Source organism: Clinocottus analis, unplaced genomic scaffold (assembly GCF_023055335.1).
Source record: "Clinocottus analis isolate CAN_PGR_092001 unplaced genomic scaffold, fCliAna1.0.p SCAF_8, whole genome shotgun sequence".
NCBI lineage: Eukaryota > Metazoa > Chordata > Actinopteri > Perciformes > Cottidae > Clinocottus > Clinocottus analis.
This window is the reverse complement of record NW_027176240.1, coordinates 12,708,137-12,725,517: the sequence shown is the minus strand read 5'-3', so window position 1 is coordinate 12,725,517 and position 17,381 is coordinate 12,708,137. Positions and strand designations below refer to the sequence as shown.

General features: G+C 41.7%; 1 protein-coding gene across 1 annotated transcript in view; it reads right to left on the bottom strand.

Moving 5' to 3' along the window:
• Nucleotides 1–17,381, bottom strand: part of col19a1 (collagen type XIX alpha 1 chain) — a 91,696-nt gene that overhangs the window by 43,508 nt on the left and 30,807 nt on the right. Inside the window, exons 13-16 of the mRNA XM_068568529.1 lie at nucleotides 16,708–16,743; nucleotides 15,011–15,040; nucleotides 14,878–14,904; nucleotides 14,285–14,338 (exon numbers count right to left, since the gene is read on the bottom strand). Of these exons, the coding sequence (XP_068424630.1) occupies nucleotides 14,285–14,338; nucleotides 14,878–14,904; nucleotides 15,011–15,040; nucleotides 16,708–16,743 (147 nt within the window). The remainder of the gene's footprint in view (nucleotides 1–14,284; nucleotides 14,339–14,877; nucleotides 14,905–15,010; nucleotides 15,041–16,707; nucleotides 16,744–17,381) is intronic.

Sequence of the window (17,381 nt, the reverse complement as noted above, 5' to 3'; positions counted from 1 at the left end):
GCCATCCATTAAAAAGACTACATCAAGTGACATCGGGGTTAGACTGACACTTGTGTGTACAGACGACCTCTGGTTAGCACGCCATCCTCAGCAAATCTGTGCACAGTGACAAGAAATAATTAGTCCGGAGCACAGCTGTCATCACCGTTTGCACTCAGTTGACTCTCCAAACTAAAACACCTGCCAGTGACACAGTGAGATAACTGCCTCATACTGGCTCTGAGATAATCAAGATGCCAGTAGCTGCCGTAGTGCCCATGAGCGCTCAAATGCTACAGCAACAGCTGAAACTGTCAAACCTTTAGCACGAGTGTGTGAGGTGTTTCTAAATATTAACTCAGGGTTTTAGGTTGAATTCTGTGTCGATGCCATTTCAACGATTTGATCACGTCTAAATGTCATGTTTGGACCTCCTAGACTTTTGTGAAAGTCTACCTAAAGGGATACTCTGACATTTGGAATTGAGGTCATTTTATAATCATGTTCAGTCACGTAAGAGATTTTTTTTCTTCAGTTATTGTAAAATGGGTTGTCTTTGCAGAGAACAATACATGCTTATTGGCAGAAGCTAAAACTACTCTTACGACCTCAGGGCTGTGTTCCTCCGCCAACCAGTCGTGTTGCAGTTTACATCTTCTGTACTTCTATAGCGCCTGTGTAGCGGGTTCACACTACATGCCATTCACCCATTTATACACTGATGAGTTATGATCAAAACATGTTTTGTGAGGTCACAGGGACATTTGATCACCAAAATCCAATCAGTTCAACCTTGACGTTCGTGCCACATTTGAAATCATCTCCAGGCGTTCCTGGGATATTACTTATGTTCACAAGAATGGACTGGGCGGACAGACGGACAACCCAAAAACACAACGCCTCGGGCCATGGCTGTCATCGGCGCAGAAGCATAAAAATATCTTTGACACCATGTCTGATATTTCCATTTGTTAACAGTGCTAACAGTGTCAACATTTACTGCCTCATTGTAGAAACATTTAAAAAAGGTCACATAATATTTTCAGCTAAAGCACGCTTTCTTGAAGGAAACACAGAGTTAGGTGACATTTAGCTGACTCTTTCATCCAAAGCAACTTACATTTTTGCTCTATACATCATAGACAGAGCAACGGGGAGCGATTCGGGGTTAAGTGTCTTGCTCAAGGACGCATCGACATGAATTTGCAGAGCCGGGGTTCAAACCATCGGCCGTCTGATTGAAAGACTGGAATGCCTGACCCCTGAGCCACAGTCACCCGTTTATATGTTTATCAAAACTTGATTCATTTCCAAATTTTTAAGAAAATTCCATGAATTCTGCAGCAATATACAACGCTTCCCTGTAGTTCTATCTTATTGTATTTTGTTGTTTTGTTCTTTTTCACAATTTCTGTTGTGGGGAAGGTAGACAAAACACAAAAAGAAAAATGTCAGAGGTAAACTGCAGTCCAAAGCAGTCTCTAGGCAACAAGGATGAACAGCAAACTGAAACTGATGATTTTGACTTCTAAAAAGATTGAAAGAGATGTAAGACAAAGTGAAAAACATGAGCAATGTGTGACAACATCACAAAAGGATGCTTTTCTTGAGAGTTTAGCGAGTGCAAAAGAGCAGCTTGCAGTTGGACTTTGATCATTCATTCAGCTCTGTTTGATTCAAGAGACTTTTAAACTCAACACAACCTTTGTATGCCAAGGTAGGACATGTCAAAAATGATGATAAGTCGGATACAACTTTAATGTTAACAGAGTGACGAGCACACAAGACCAGCGAGCAGCGTCTGTGAATCTTTTCTCTCAGCCAAACCTGAACATTTTCATTTCCTTTTCTGTGTCTCCATCTCTCATGTCCTTTGTGTATAATGTCATAACTCCATTACTCTCACCTCATCCCTCTTTCCTGTTTTCCTTGTCATCTCTCCTTCCTTCTCCTGTCTCTCGTCACTCGCCCCGTTCCTCCCTCACCCAACTTCCAGCGCCTGTTGGATCACCCTGGCAATCTCTGTTGCTATGCGACGCTCAGTGTCCTATAAATTTGACAACATCCTAGTGCTTGATTATTATTTGAGTGCTGCAGTGTGAAGCCCTCCTTCAGGTCATTGCAGTAGATTAGTGGGAGGGAGAGATAGAGGAATGCAAGGAAGTAAAAGAGGGATGAGAGGGAGGATGGAAGGAGATGGAGAAAGATGAAGGGATTGACGAGGATGGGAAAGGAGAGAGAGTCAGAGAGACAGATGAACGAAAACATGGGCTGGCAAGACCCAGCACATATTCACAAGCACTATTTATCTGTTTCACTTTAAAACCCTGAAAACCACATGACAGAAGTGTGAAAAGCGCCCCACGTTAACTAGTAATTCAATAACGGTGCCAGGAAAGCTAGAGTGAGGGTATGTCTGAGCCGTTGTAAGAAGGAGGCCTCAGTAGATTGACAGCGTATTTATAACTTCCAACTTAATCCACATGGATCCCAGCCTCGACTGGCTTCAACTCTGCTGTGAGTTGTAAAGTGTAAAAGGAAAGCACAGACATGTGGCCTCGGCTCAGTGCTGCAACACAAGCCCCGATCTGAGAGCAAAGTCAACAGCGACACTGACACACAGGAGAGGCACTCGTTTATGATAACTCCATAATCCTTATTCCAAATGTCAACATGTTCTCTGAGACATTCCCTGTCTGACTACCCATACTGGGATAACACAGTGGCGTAAAATGGAGAGGCCATAAGGTGTTGCATTTTTAGCAATAAAGCAGATATATCATCAAAAAGCTACATAATCCACCTGACAAATGCTCCTGTCGAGAGGGGTCAGTAGATAAGCTGGAGGATCCTCCTGAGATGAACACCGCAGGACCCAACTCAAACCTGACACACATAGAGGGATTATGATGGTTCTCCCTTTAATGCAGGGACCGCTATCAGTGGGTAAATCAATTTCAACTCATTTCCACATTTCAGGTGTTATCTTAATTCAAACACAATATCTCGTCTTTGATTTTTTTCTAATTTTCCTCTCTGTGTAAAGTTCTCCCAAAAGTAACAATCTCTCTTTCCTATTTACGTTCATTTTTATATTAGAATTATAGTTTTACTTTGACATCCCCATTTTAACCTTTTGTATTTGGAGGAACCAGAATATGCTCATTTTAGAAAGGTCTGGAAGTTTAAGAGAAACAGATTTTCCCATTAAGTCACACATTGTGCATAAGCACTTATTCATTTACTATTAAACCTCTTACTTTGAACACTTTTGACCAAACACAGCCTGGTTCCACACACACACCTTGACCGACTAATCCTCAGAAATCTTACACGGTATACTGCTTTTTCTTACGTGTGACAAATAAGTTGAATGTCCTGAAGGGGAAACTATCTGACATTACCAAAGCCATGTTGGTCTGCGACGTTATGAGGCTCTTTGGAGAGATGACCTTTTCTTGACTGAAAAACTCACATGCCACTCCCACTCTTTCTGCCTGAGCGAAGTCTCCTCTCCCTCTGGGACATGTGCTCAGGCCACCTGAGCCTTTTGTCTAACTACTGTACTGTGTTTAACCAGAACTGACTCTGTAGCTCATGAGCAGCAGCTGGATTTCCTTGGTAAACAAATGCGTACAAATGCAATGAAGATGATACACCCTCCTCATAATATCCTCATGCCGATTAACAAACACAGAGGAGGTGGTGTGGAGATTCACATTCTTGTTCTCTGTAAGCTGACACAAAAAATGACTCTTCCTCACAGATGTTCAAAGGATGATTTGGCTCGTCCAAAAACGCACACGGACATCCAGAAGTGTGAACTTGTGTGTTCGCACCCAAAAAAGAAACAAACACAGACAGACAAATGTGCACATGTGGCGTGCACACGCATGTACAGAGAAAGTTTGCCACAACACAGCCTGTCACAATATTTATTTCCAAGTGAAAATGCTTGTCTGCTCGCGATGAAAGATGCGGGAACAAAAATTAAACCCAGATGCACTTTATCCCCTCATTTCTACGGTCAAACCTCGAGCCCCTCAGGAACACTCATTGTATCCAGATTCAGACACGATACATACAATTACTCACACTGCCAGCAAAAGCTAATTTATTCTGTAATTAATTCTGAAATGTCATCCCTTCCTCTAGCAAATATTTTCTGATTTCTTTTTTGTTTTTTTAAATGAAGAAGAAAAAAAGGGACCGGGGAAAAACAACATCTAATATGTACAAGATACTAAGAATTCTGCATTAACCTTTTAAAGCTCAACTACAGTATGTGTCTAATTATCAATTAAGATGTTGGGAATTAAGATAAACACTACACACAGTGAATTAAAAGGAAAATAATTTTGCCCCTCAATACAATTTGCAAAAAAATGCAGTAAAATCATCTACAATGTACTTGTTTGTTGTGATTCTTCATTTCATGAGAAAAGAGCTCTCAAATACGCTTTCTCAGTTTCACTAACATTAATAATATTTCCATACACGTACACTACATGAGCCCAGCTGCTTCTGGGCGTTAGCTTTACCATTTCAGCTGAGTATCAGTTGGAAACGGGGACAAATATTCAGAGTATTCACACCAACTCTGCAGCTCGATCTGCTTCAGTTGACCGAATTCTCACCAAAGCCCTTTTCACTGTGTCAAATCAGCTATCAGCGCTTCTGAGGTAAATATTGATTATACTGCATACTTGAAATGTCACAAAACACACTGAAGAGACCGCAGCCTCACCTGCTTCAGATTAAAGATCCAATTAGAGACAGACACTGCAAATTCCCTACTTCTGACTGCCCTCCATGGATGCCATTTTAGGACACTGCACAAACTCAGAAAATGCCTGGGCACTGGAGCTTGCAGAGATCCCTTGCACTTGGTAAAAGCCTCAATAAAATAGGATTTGTTCCAGTTGTTTACTGAGGGTTAAGAGGAGCGGCTGGGGCAGGCAGAGAACGGCAAAGCCGACAGCTGCCTGGCAGGGGCTCAAATGCAGCTTAGCATTTTTCACCATTCTGACTGGCACACAATGCTCTCTTTAACTTCCAGCCATCTAAATATTCAGGGACGTATAAAGAGATGGCTGACACTGCAGCCGACTTAAGACACAGCTCAGCTGGCCAAGATTGCACATATAGGCTATTGGCTAAAGCTTTCGATGAAGGCTTTCCTCACAGAGACTCAATCGTAGATCCCACGTGACTAAATGGTAATTTGTACATGTGCCACTAGATGGCAAACTAGCTTCATCACAAATGTTGTACACAGTGGGGGACAGAGCCAATGAGGAGGCCGTAAGCTCTCTCTGAGAGAGGATAGACATCCTCAATGGATGAATGTATGATGTGTGTTGGGTAACATCCCTAATTAGGCAGTCTGGCAATTAGGCACTGAACACCGTAAAGAAGATTTTTCTGTAGAGGGCTTACAACGAAGAGAGAAGAAGGAAATAGACAAGAGCAAGAAGCTGTATGGGAGGGAGAGAAAGGGACAATCATTTTCACACCGCATTATAACTCTTTTTTTTAACTGCCACACAATACAAGGGGACACAGGTGGTATTACAAGGGCACCATGTCATAGAACACAACCTATCATTGGGGAAAATAACCATTATAGAGCGAGTTCAGCAAACACCAAAATCCTCACCGCCACACAGTATGCAAACACGAGAGTCAAAGGCAAACACAGGAAATGCAGACAGTGGATGTGTGTGGAAACTAAGCCAAGGCAGCCCCAAGGGAGCATCAGAACAGCTCTTTACACCAGCTATGTCTCTACCACGTCTTCATGGCTGAGTTTTAAGAGCTCATTGATTTTAACAACTCTTAAGGAGAGGAAAGAGGGCTGATGATCTGAATTTACATTTTTATGCGGTAAAGATGATAAATCTATATTCAACTATGAGCTCAATTCCCACCTATCAGCTGAATGTCTGCAAAGCATTTCCATGCTAGTTGGGTGCCTGTCGACATTGACTCCTCACAAGGCAGGCGTTGCCTCTCGGATGTTCTCATCTCCTAATGGATGCTGTTATTAGTCTTGGCTCTCGGAAATTTCACAGTCTCATCTGGACTTTTGGCCGTATTATTCATCCGGAGCAGATTGCTTTCGTCCTGTGTTTACAGATACTGAATGTTTCATTAATGCATTATCCAACAAGTGAATAGGAGAGGCTGAAAATCTACTTTGAATAAACCCTGGTTCATTTTACAAACCAAATATTTGAGGTCAGAGAGAATACACTGTGCAAAGATCCACAGGGCGCTCACTCTGGGTACTGTAGCCCTCAGCGAGTCTTATGCTTCATATCACTCACCACGCATAACAGATTACACTAAGGTCCCACACACAACCATCTGTATAGTATCAGGCCACTGTAAATGCGCTGCTTCCTGGCATGCCATTAAAGTGGACACAGATGAATGTATCTAAATTGGTTGCGGGCAGGATGAGAGTGTGAAGAATCAAAAATATGGATGGCAGGCAGTACCAGCTATGCAGCCTCCCACTAGCGCGCCTCCGTGTTCTGCAGTGTTCAGAGCTTCATCTCCTCCCCGTCCAGCCTCCTTCTCCCCTTGCACTCTTACCCCCCTCCCTCCTCTTGGCCAAAGAAACAGCAGACATAGAGAGCGCTTACTCGGGGCATGCTTCAATCACCCAAGCATCCTGGATCCAAAATGCCCTTTTAAAAGGTATTTACATTCACAGCATTTCTCAACCGCAGTCTCCTACTTAAACTGACCTAAAACGCCAGGAGAGTGTCTTTGTATATTACTAGACCGTTTGGAGCCAGAGAAATCCCATTGTTTGGATGACTGAAGCCGTGGTGTGGTTAATGATACCTAGAACACTCACAGGGGCCAGACACCTCTTGTCCACTGACATACCTCAATGAGTCGAGTTGATTCAGTTCAGTCGACCCTATTTGACACATGACACTCCATTAGTGTTGCTATGACCTGGCAGTTATTAAAACAACATTTGAAAATGTTGGCAAGGTATTAGACACAGGCCAAGGCGATGCCAGGCCCTGAAGAATTCTGACACTGGAGCAGCGAGGACGTGCATATCGCTTGTGTGGTACAGCTCTGTCTTCGGAAAAGGTCGTGAGGTTGTAGATGTGTGAATGAGGGCCGTGCCCATGCCAACTATAGCGAGGCTATCTAATGCTCTGAGGACATGTTGACCTACGTTACCCCTTGTTAAACATCAGCTTTTTCACGAATACATACAAACATACACACGCGGCGACTGTGAAAGCCTGTGAACTATGTGCGATCAAAGTGGCCCGCTCAAAGCCTTGCCCCCTGTATTCGTCCCTGTAATTAATTGGCCAATTAATGTGTGTTTATTGTGGACACCCATGGATGTGACCATTCTGAGGCTCTCTGGGAAAGACGAGAGTCACACAGATAAATCAAAGCTTTGTGCATCTGTCCTTGCATGTGCCAAACTCTTCCCCCTGTAACCCTCCTCTTTCCCAACTGAGACCTTTTCAAAGCCAATCAGGTCAAATCTTTGTTTCATCCTCTGTCCCAATGCACTTGACATTGACAAGATTAATTGCCTTGTGCACTGGCAAACGTGCTACCTCCTGGTGTAATACAGGTGTCAGAAGCGAGGCTCGCTGGATTTGCTCAACAAGGATTTGGACAGGGAGGGGAAGAATAATCCACTCCATTTTGTTCAACGAAGGGTTAACGAGTCCTCCCCCTGCTTGTAAAATCGCACAGGGTGTAAATCCTGGCATTAAATCTCAGCTGTGAGCCCTGCTGACCTGTAAATTCTTCTCTCTGTGTTACTCTGCCATTGAGCTTCAATGACGTGGGCCAAAACTGTAACTACATATCTACATCACGCTACTAGTTAAACACAGCTTTAAAGAGACAGACCATCAATGTGGTCCCCAGCGGTTAAAAATATGGTTTGATGGGTTATATGTGTGAGTATGTGTTCAATTGAGCTGAATTTTACAAATGTGAATGTACATGGGCTATACCGTATTTAAATGTTTCTCAAATTGCTTTCTGAAATGCATAATGACTTAAAATATGCCAAATATGTCTAAGAAAATGAAATCCTCAATTCAATGTACACAATATTTGCATTTAGCCATGATCTATATTTGCTTATCTCCAACGTACAATACGTAAATGCTAATATTTAAGATACAAAAGTACATTAAGCCGATCAGGGGCATATCAGATCAAATCTGACTGAATGCCGTTGGGAAAAATGTAATTACATTTACATATAATTACAGCTGTGTACTGAGCTGGACAAAACAAAAAGCGTGGCTCCAGTCACATAGCTGCTGGTATTTCATCCATTTACTGCATCACCCAAATCAGTGGCAGCCTCCCATGGAGAACTTCTGGCAGGAAGGCTGGTATTCTCACCAGGGACTCGTTACTTAATAATCTCACCCTGCAGGTGCTCTGGTAGAGGTCAACAGTCTGTTACAGTTGCATCGCTGTTCATGTCTGCCTCCACCTATGGAGCAGAAAACCGCTGCCAAGTGCTCCAGTCCCGACACGCCAAACCATATCTCCTTCCCTATCACTGTCACTGCCTGCTTTGGTCCCTGCAGACACACAGACTGATCCAAAAGGACCGGAGCCAAGTGCATCAGATATAATATGAATATTATATATACTGTGGTGGCTCAATTATTTGAAAACGACATTAGCTGAACCCTGTAGAGGAGAGGCATGCATTCCAGTTACAGCATGCATTTGTGTTACAAAGAGCGGCGTACTGTTTCAAACCAAATTAGGTTAAATGACAAACGCTATTGTGCAGCGAGGATACATATATTTGGTTTTAAAGTAGATGAATGTTATTGTATCCAATCTGACACTAATGTTTTGACCTGCATTATGCCATCTAAAGAATACCAGTAGGATATTATTCATGCACACAAGCCCCTTTTGCAATTTGGTAGTAAAGAAAATGTCACAAGTGAACTATGATATAGTGGTTTTCTGGTGTGAAAGAAAATATTTGACCACCCGTTTAAAAGGGACAGGTTGAGGATTTGGAGGTATCGAGTTGTAAACTAATGTCCATGCCTCCCATCACCAATCGTGACCGTTCAAAAATCCCCCTAAAGACAAACAACGTAATTGTCATTAAGTGACTACTGCTCACAGCCTTCACTGTTGAGGTGGCCGAGGTGGTGTACTGTACCCACAAGGTAAGACCTGCAAACAAAACCCAGAGGTAGTAAGTTCATCAACCGAAAAGCTGCACCACCAAAAACTCCGCGGATTCTGTAAAGAGGACCAGCTCATTATGTAGATCTAAAGGGTTTCATTCTTATTTCAGGAAAACACAACTAAACTAAGTTTCAAGTGATGATACACTAGTGGAAAACATTTACATTATATTCCATTTCTGCAAATAGATCCCTGAAATACTCCACACTGGCCCTTTAAGCAGCCAGCATACCGATGACCTTTTGAAACATATGCTGGCACAAGGACAAAGGGACAAAATATATGGAAAAAAACATGCCTTTGCCTTTGGTCAGGACTTTTAGTCTCAATCCTTCAGCACAGGGCTTAAGTTTAAAATGTAAACACCACTATCAGTTCCAAAAGAGACAATTACCTCCATCTTCTTTGGAAATGTGGACCAGACAGTTGCCAAGCAAAGACAAGACAAACAACCGTTTTGCTGTTTTGACAGGTTATATCCATGCCATTTTCAAGTGCCCAGGCAGCTGCCGCTGATGTTTGTTACATATTTTGACACAAGTGAAGAACCAAAAGTGTGCCTGCACTACAATTACTGAAGTGCATTGATCTGGGACTGTGCTATCACATGATGCAAAGTCGTGACAGCCGACAAATGTGATGTGCCAGCAGATGGAATTTTAAGACATAGACTTTTACAAATAGCCATCTCTGCCATATAACTGGAAGAGAGTCTAATCAATGTCTTCAACAAGTGACCATCTAGCCTGCACCAAAGCTATTCTCTGGTTTTATTCAACATCTGGCATAAGGTTTACATGCCTTATGACATCACTAAATGTGCCAGTCGGAAAATAAAAAGGACCCAAATAAAAGGCTCCATACTGCTGTATGTCTACTGTCACAGTATATAAATGCATTAAAACTAAACCGTATGTGCCTACATCTGTCATATTTAACTATCTTATAATATAATCTCTGTGAAAAGAAAAAAACATAAATATATGTTCTAATAACTATAATTAGTAATGATTATAATAAATAAAGATGTAACACACACACAATGACTTGTTCATGAATAATTGATGATCTGTCGGACACTCTAATTAGTAACAGCACGGCTGAGAGGGAGAGCTGATTCAGCATGGAATGACTAACCTGTTAGTAAAATTATAGTACCACCATATCTTTGAGCTCCACTCTGTAATGCGGTCTTCAATAGCCATCAATAGTCCGGGTGGATTTTTCTCTCTGCGGTACTGGTGTGGGACCTTATATAATTTAGCGAAAAAAATATTTTTCCGGCGATTAAAAGTCTGTCTTTTAATGCTTATCCCTCCAAGAGGTCATCTTGTGTGGCCTCACTAGTAATGGTCTCTGAGCCTTTTCACCTTTATCGTGACTTTTGTCCTCTCTTATCTCCTTGACATATGAGGCAGGCATCTCATGTGGCACAGTGTCATCCACCCACATCCACAGCTGAGGCACGCAGACGAATATTTCCATGAGAAACAGGAGCCATTTAACAGGGGAGAGATACTAGAGGAAATCAGAAAGGCAGACAGTTGAGAATGTCACTTCTTACCTGATGGTTAAGTCTTCGTAGAATCAAAGATTACAGAAATCTCTTCACCTTATGCGCGAAAAAAGATACCTGCATGTTTTTTATTAAGCTTCAACGCACCAGTTATCAATCCATATAATTTGCAAACTGTGCCAACTAGTTCACTCTCTAAGCTAAATAAATAAACAACTACCTAGATTTAAATAAATAAAAGAATAAATCAGAAAGAGGATCCACACTGCATTATTCATTTGAAGAGAACACATCCGTAGACAGAGCAGTTGCACTGTTCTGCTTCCTCTAGGTCTTGCTGGAGTTTCATCATCTCTGCACTCGCACAGCTACAGTATGTCTCAACCAACACTGTGCATCTGTCAGACGTGTGCATTTTCCAAAGCAGGGCACCAGGAATCCTTGACACAGTAAAGGCCTTCAACTGATTAAATGTTATTTTAAATGTGTTGCATTCACATTATTTAAATTCAGCAAAATGCGTCGCCCGTTCATTTTGTCGCGGCACCTGAGCCGGGTTGTGACAGCGTCAAAAGAGAATCAAAGAAGAAAGTTAATCGTTTTTCAACCAAAATAATAAAGCATATTTATAGAAATAATCAATTTACAAGGCTTCTCTAAAAACATGTAAGTAGAACTGCATGTTTTTCATTATGTATGACAAAAGCTTATAGCAAAGCAAGGGAATCAACGACGCATGTGTTGGTGACATATATTTAGCGAGGACTTATTTTTCTATACAGGTAAATTGATACCGCTAATAAGGCTTAATGTGGTGTTAGGTATGGATCAAAACTACATGAGCCACATTGCAGTGGGGGAATCCTTAAGAAGATTACTTATTAATGAACAGGAACCTACTGCCTTGCCCAAGGGTGAACCCATGTCGACACTGAACCCACTCACAACAATGTGGCAACTACCAAAGCAGGGTACGCTGGGACGACTTGGCACAACATGAATAAACGAGGCTTGCCGAGGCATTCTTTGGCTTTGAGGAAACCATGTGCATTGACCAAGCAAGCATAGAGTTTCAGTCCTATTTTGAGCATAAAAAAATACGTCATTTGGTACTTTTGCGACGCTTTCTGCAAATCCCACATTGCTTTTGTATGCACACAACACTATATTATACAGTCCCTCAAATTGATATATTGATGGGTGTCTGGCAGACGCTTCTCTGCACTGCATGCTGTATGAGAATACCAAATACTTGGCTGAAAAATGACTCAACTGAAAACTCTAAAATTCCAAGGTTGTTCCCTTCAGCATGCACATGTCTCACCTCCTCAACTTGTGTCAGACAGGGTCAGCCAACAATGACAACACAGAGCTTAGCACGTCATCAGAGCACCTGATTAATATTTTAGCACAACGTGGTTAGCGAGGGGACATATCCTTTTTTTTTTTTTACTGGTGCTCTCCATCTTTTTTTTTATCTGCTGTAATGTGCAACTGAATCCCAGTCATACTCTTTGACTGCCATTCTGTGTCAATGCCATCCATAATAGATAAAACTAAGCCATTCACATTACTATTGATGGCATGTGTAATGTGCGGGAAATACATTCCCATAAATTCCTCGATATGGTTGGACTGGCCCTTACCATCTAAACTAAATTAGTCATCCATCAAGGTAATAATATAAAATCAGGATTCTGTGAATATTACACATGGGGTCCCAGAGGGGGCTGGGTGACCGCCCTTGATAGCTGCTCTTGCATATGTTGCTTTGAGCTCCAGAGAAGGATCAGTGAAAATGGCATCATTCCTCTTCTTCGTGATATGCCCTCCACATCTCCTTGGAGTAAATCTAAATGGCTTAGAGTGCTTGTATTTTCCTTAACAATAAATTGAAGTAGACAGTGTGAGAGATGGTCTGGCTTGAATCTAAGGCCTTATGAAAGCGTTCTACTCCCAGCTATTCTATGAAGGTTTTGGAGTGGTCAGTCTATGTCAAGATATTGTGCATCACTTGTATATCAGCTCCAGCTTTTTGAAAAACCAATAAGTTGAAAGCGTGGACAAGAGTTGATAATTGGGTGAGAGTCTCTCGCTGTATCAGCTGACCACTAGCTTGCCCCTGATAATGATACATGTCCACCATCCTAAAATAGGCTGCAAACTGCAGAAACACAGATTGGTCAACAACTTAGAGGCCACATGTGACTCGTTGAGCTAAGAATAAGCAGAAACCTTAGCACATTAACAGTCACCATGAAGTCAGCCAGTCATCAAAGACAGAGTATTAATAGATCAGAACTGTGTCTTCAGCAACAGCAACTACAACAACAGCAGAGACCAGCAGGGCCAGCTTAAAGCCCTGTGGCTGTTTTACCGACAAGATCTTCAAAGAGTGCAATACATTTTATGATTATTTAGGAAACCAAGAAGCCACAACATCAAACGCAAAGTGATTCCTTTAAAACCAGAATGAAAGTGCACGCCATTATTGCGGCCCCCTTTGACGCACTGTCCCTACTTAAGTCAGGTGAGGTATGAAATAACATCTAGCTTATACAGAGACAACGGCATCAAAAAAAAAATAAAAGAAAGAAAAAAAACATCTGCTCCAGACTCTAAGCTCAATTTGAGATCCTGTTACTTCATGCATTGTGGGAAATGATCCATTGAGAAATAATAAAACTGATGACAGGTCATAAATTGTTAATGTTATGGGAACAAGTTTTGAGTTTGAGTGTATTCACACAGACGGGTGGAATTCTTGAGATACTTGTTTCCAGATGCTTCGAGTATTGTGCATCATCTCTGCACATTTGCCAGATCTACATATGGTTGCTCTACAATGTTTTATTCCTGTTTTATGACCATTCGCTGTAATATAAGCCAAAATACTGAGTCGGAAGAAACTATTTTCAATCATGGTGACAGGTGAAGGTATTTACACAAAGTCAATTAAGCTGGACACAAAAGGACACTCTCTCCACCTGTTCTTGAACATTGCCTTTCAGCTGTGACGTCTGGGAACAACAACATTCTAGCTGTTGGTCTTCAGCCCACCATAGCGGTATAATGGTCACCAAATAAGAATGTCTGACCACCCTACATGAAAGAAAAGTACTCTTCAAATGTAATGAACTTTTGCAATTGGTCCCTTGCAGATTGTTTCATGGTGCTAAACTCTTAAAAGACGTCCTCCTGAATTAACAATATTGCAGGAAATGTATCCCGCTATTTTTGATTCAAACACAGATCCTGACACTTGTATTCCTAACCACAGTTATTGTAGTCAGAGGTGACAAATAAGTAAATCGGAAGCAATGTTTCAGTTGATTCAGTCATGGGCATTGTCTCTCTCTCCAATCAAGCTGGACTATAATGTGTGATGCCGGTCAAACCGTGAGTGTGTGTGACCCCTTGGCAATGATGACTATTGATTCATTGTCAACAAGCTCACCCCTCTCTTCTCTCTTTGCTACAAATCATCTTCACCTCTCCTAAAACAACAACACTCAGCTGCTGTGCCACATAACTGGTGGACTGTTTGTGTTTACTCACCTTTTTGCCCTCTTTGCCTGGTTCCCCTGGCTGACCTGGCAGCCCCGCCAATCCCTGGGGAACAGGACGAGCATCATAGTGAATTGGGCGCTACGTTCATGTGGTAGTGCAGGAAGATATTACAACTTGTTGTAAAAACGGATCCAGACAGATGTTTGTGCCACATGTTTTCTCAGCAGAACAGTGATAGGAAAGGCAGCAATAGCGGAGTAAAAATTGCTTGAAAAGATAGAAGTGTGTTTGTACAGCTGCTGTTTCCACTCTTTTGCATTACCAGTTTCCAGGAGACTTCTCCAGGATCCTTTTAATAGGCAATTTCCAGCCTTGGTTGATCAAAGCATGAACTCATTATTCTACATAGTATCTTGTTAAGGAACAATTACTAAGTTAATCAATTTACACACTGTGTGGTAAATTTTGTTTGGAGGTTTTTGTGCAAAGATATACTTATTGTGCTTCAATAATTGCTTGTTGAACTTAATAGTTGTACTTCATTGCTTGAGAAGATTGCAATGTCGTATATGCACTCTGTCGAACGTGAGAAGCAGAGGACAATGAGATACTATAATTAAATGAAGCAATTCATGTATTACCTTCTCTCCTTTGTCACCTGGAGGGCCCTGAATGTGACAAATAAAGAGTTATGTTAACAAGAAAACAAAAACATGAACTGAAGAGTACAGACTGTTTCGATATTTTTAATGAAAAGAATTTCAACTTAGATACCTGATCTCCGCTGAGACATTCTTTGTCAGCCTAGGAATCAAGCAAACAATCAAAATCAGTCAGTCAGCGTGAAAACAAGACTCACGTTATTTATAAATTGTGTAACGATGCATGTTTGGCAGTTATATGTAAGCCACACAGTTGGTCGGGCGGTAATTATCTTTGGCTACAACTCCCCAGACACCCTGCTGGCCACTGTCATGAAAGGGCTGACAGAGTCGTCTCTCTACCAGGCCACAGAATGGACACAAGGCCACATCTCGGCTTTCAAACACAGGCCGAATAATTGGTGTCCTTTTTCAATTGGCATCCAAAAGTCAAACTCTGTTGACTTTTCTTGGAAACAGCTGCAGAAATGAACATTCACAACATATGCCTTTCACGTTAGTTCGAGGCCTCACACACCGAAAGAACAATAATAGAAAAAAAATGAATAAGGAGGCTGACAGCTCAGAGATATTTGCAGCTGTATCTATAAGAAAAAATGACAGCTAAGACCTGTGACACCCTACATAAAACATGCCTCAGTCCATGCAGTGCTTTTGATCATACATCAATTATTCATGTACAGTTGTACAACTTTTGTTGGTATGTGAGAATAAAGGTTTGACCTTGGGTAGTAACAAGCAAAACAATGCCCAATGCAAATTCACCCACTACTTTAATAACTTCACAATATGCTCTGCTCAAACTCACCATCCAATTTACTGTGTGGAAGTTTTGTAAAATAAACATGTTTGCTTTACAGGAATTTTATATTTATTTTGCTTGTCTTCATGAATGTAAATTTAGCTTAGGGGAAAAGCCAAAGGTTGGCCACAGTGTTCTGTGGGTTTCGTAGGCACTGTGGTGACATAAAGGGGCCAGCCAGAAGCAGTGGCACAGAGTTTTTGTATCACTCCAGTGGTGATTAAAACTGGCAGACAGATCCCCTCATGATGTGTACATAATTAACTAACCACCCGTAGTACACCTTTAATCTCCAGCAGCCGTCAACTCCCTAGCTACAATGCATCAAGAGTCTGTATGTGTTTGCATCTGTGCCCACACATTCCCTACATGTGATGATAGGAGACGATGCAAGCATCTGCTAGTACATATATTTGCTGTCCGCTGACATACTGTATGCACCTTCAATTTCTGTGTGCACTGGAATGAGCATATTTCTGGGTTATGCTCTCTGTCCTCTCGGTTTTACAAGACCACAGAGAAAGAGCTAGTACAGCTAGCCCAATTATAAGATCGAAATACATAAAGTGTGGTGTCATTCTTCCCTGGTGTCTGGAAAGAGGAAGTCAGCAGGGACAATCACCCACCCAAAAAGCGCATGTCTCACCCATGTGGGATACAGCCGGCGACTACCTGTCAACGTCCACCCCTTCTACTCTGTCTGGCTGCTCATCCTTATCCTTTCTGGCCCAAGTGAGGAGGCCCACTGAGCCCTGTCTATCTGCTCCTTGTTTGACCCATTCCGAGGTAATTGTAATGTGACACAGACACTGCTCACCTGAGTGCCTCAGTTTCCATCTCTGTGGGCCAGATGTTTTAACACTGTGTGTCAGCCCAAACGCTGCGATATTTACAAAGCTCAGTCCAGCCATTTCAGGTCACACCCTCATGAGTCCATTTCAATATTCCTACATCTTTTGAATGTCCCTGCAGCATAATGAGATGTAAATGTAACAGTGTGAACTTACCGGCAGCCCCGGAGCTCCAGGTAGACCTTCATCGCCCTGTGAGGGAAGATAATAATTAGGGAAACATGTATTAAAAGCATTTTAAACATTTGGTTTGCCTTAGAAATGGCAACAGCTGCTAAATCTAAACAATATATTTTTTACTCTACCCTAAAGGCCAGCCATAATATTTGTCATAAAGACCGAAGGTCAGGCTTTTACTACACATAGCAGTATTATCTTAATATGTACTATGGTATTTACAGTATGTCTTGAAATCTGATGACTTTCAAACGATCAGATGGCTCATGGGCTGGTGCCATTAACTGCGACAGGCCTTAAAATGAACACATCTGTACTTTATCATGTACAAGCCTTACAGACAGTACAGTATTAACAATGGCCAGGTATGATACCATTGTTTGGTGACTGTGACAAACAGACACTCAAGAAAAGTCATATAAGAGAAGGAGTCGATAACCCAATGTAAGCAATGATATCACATGCTTTTCACCGCATCACTTGTTTTATTGTCTTTTCAGATAAAACTCATGTATCATTGTCCAATATTTGTTGCAGTCTCCCCTTCACACTGCAATCCCAACAATATTTTATTGAGTACCGGGTTGAGGATCAGTGAACTTTAAATCTGGCAATCCCTGTTTATCAGATGTGGATGAAAGGGGATAAAACGC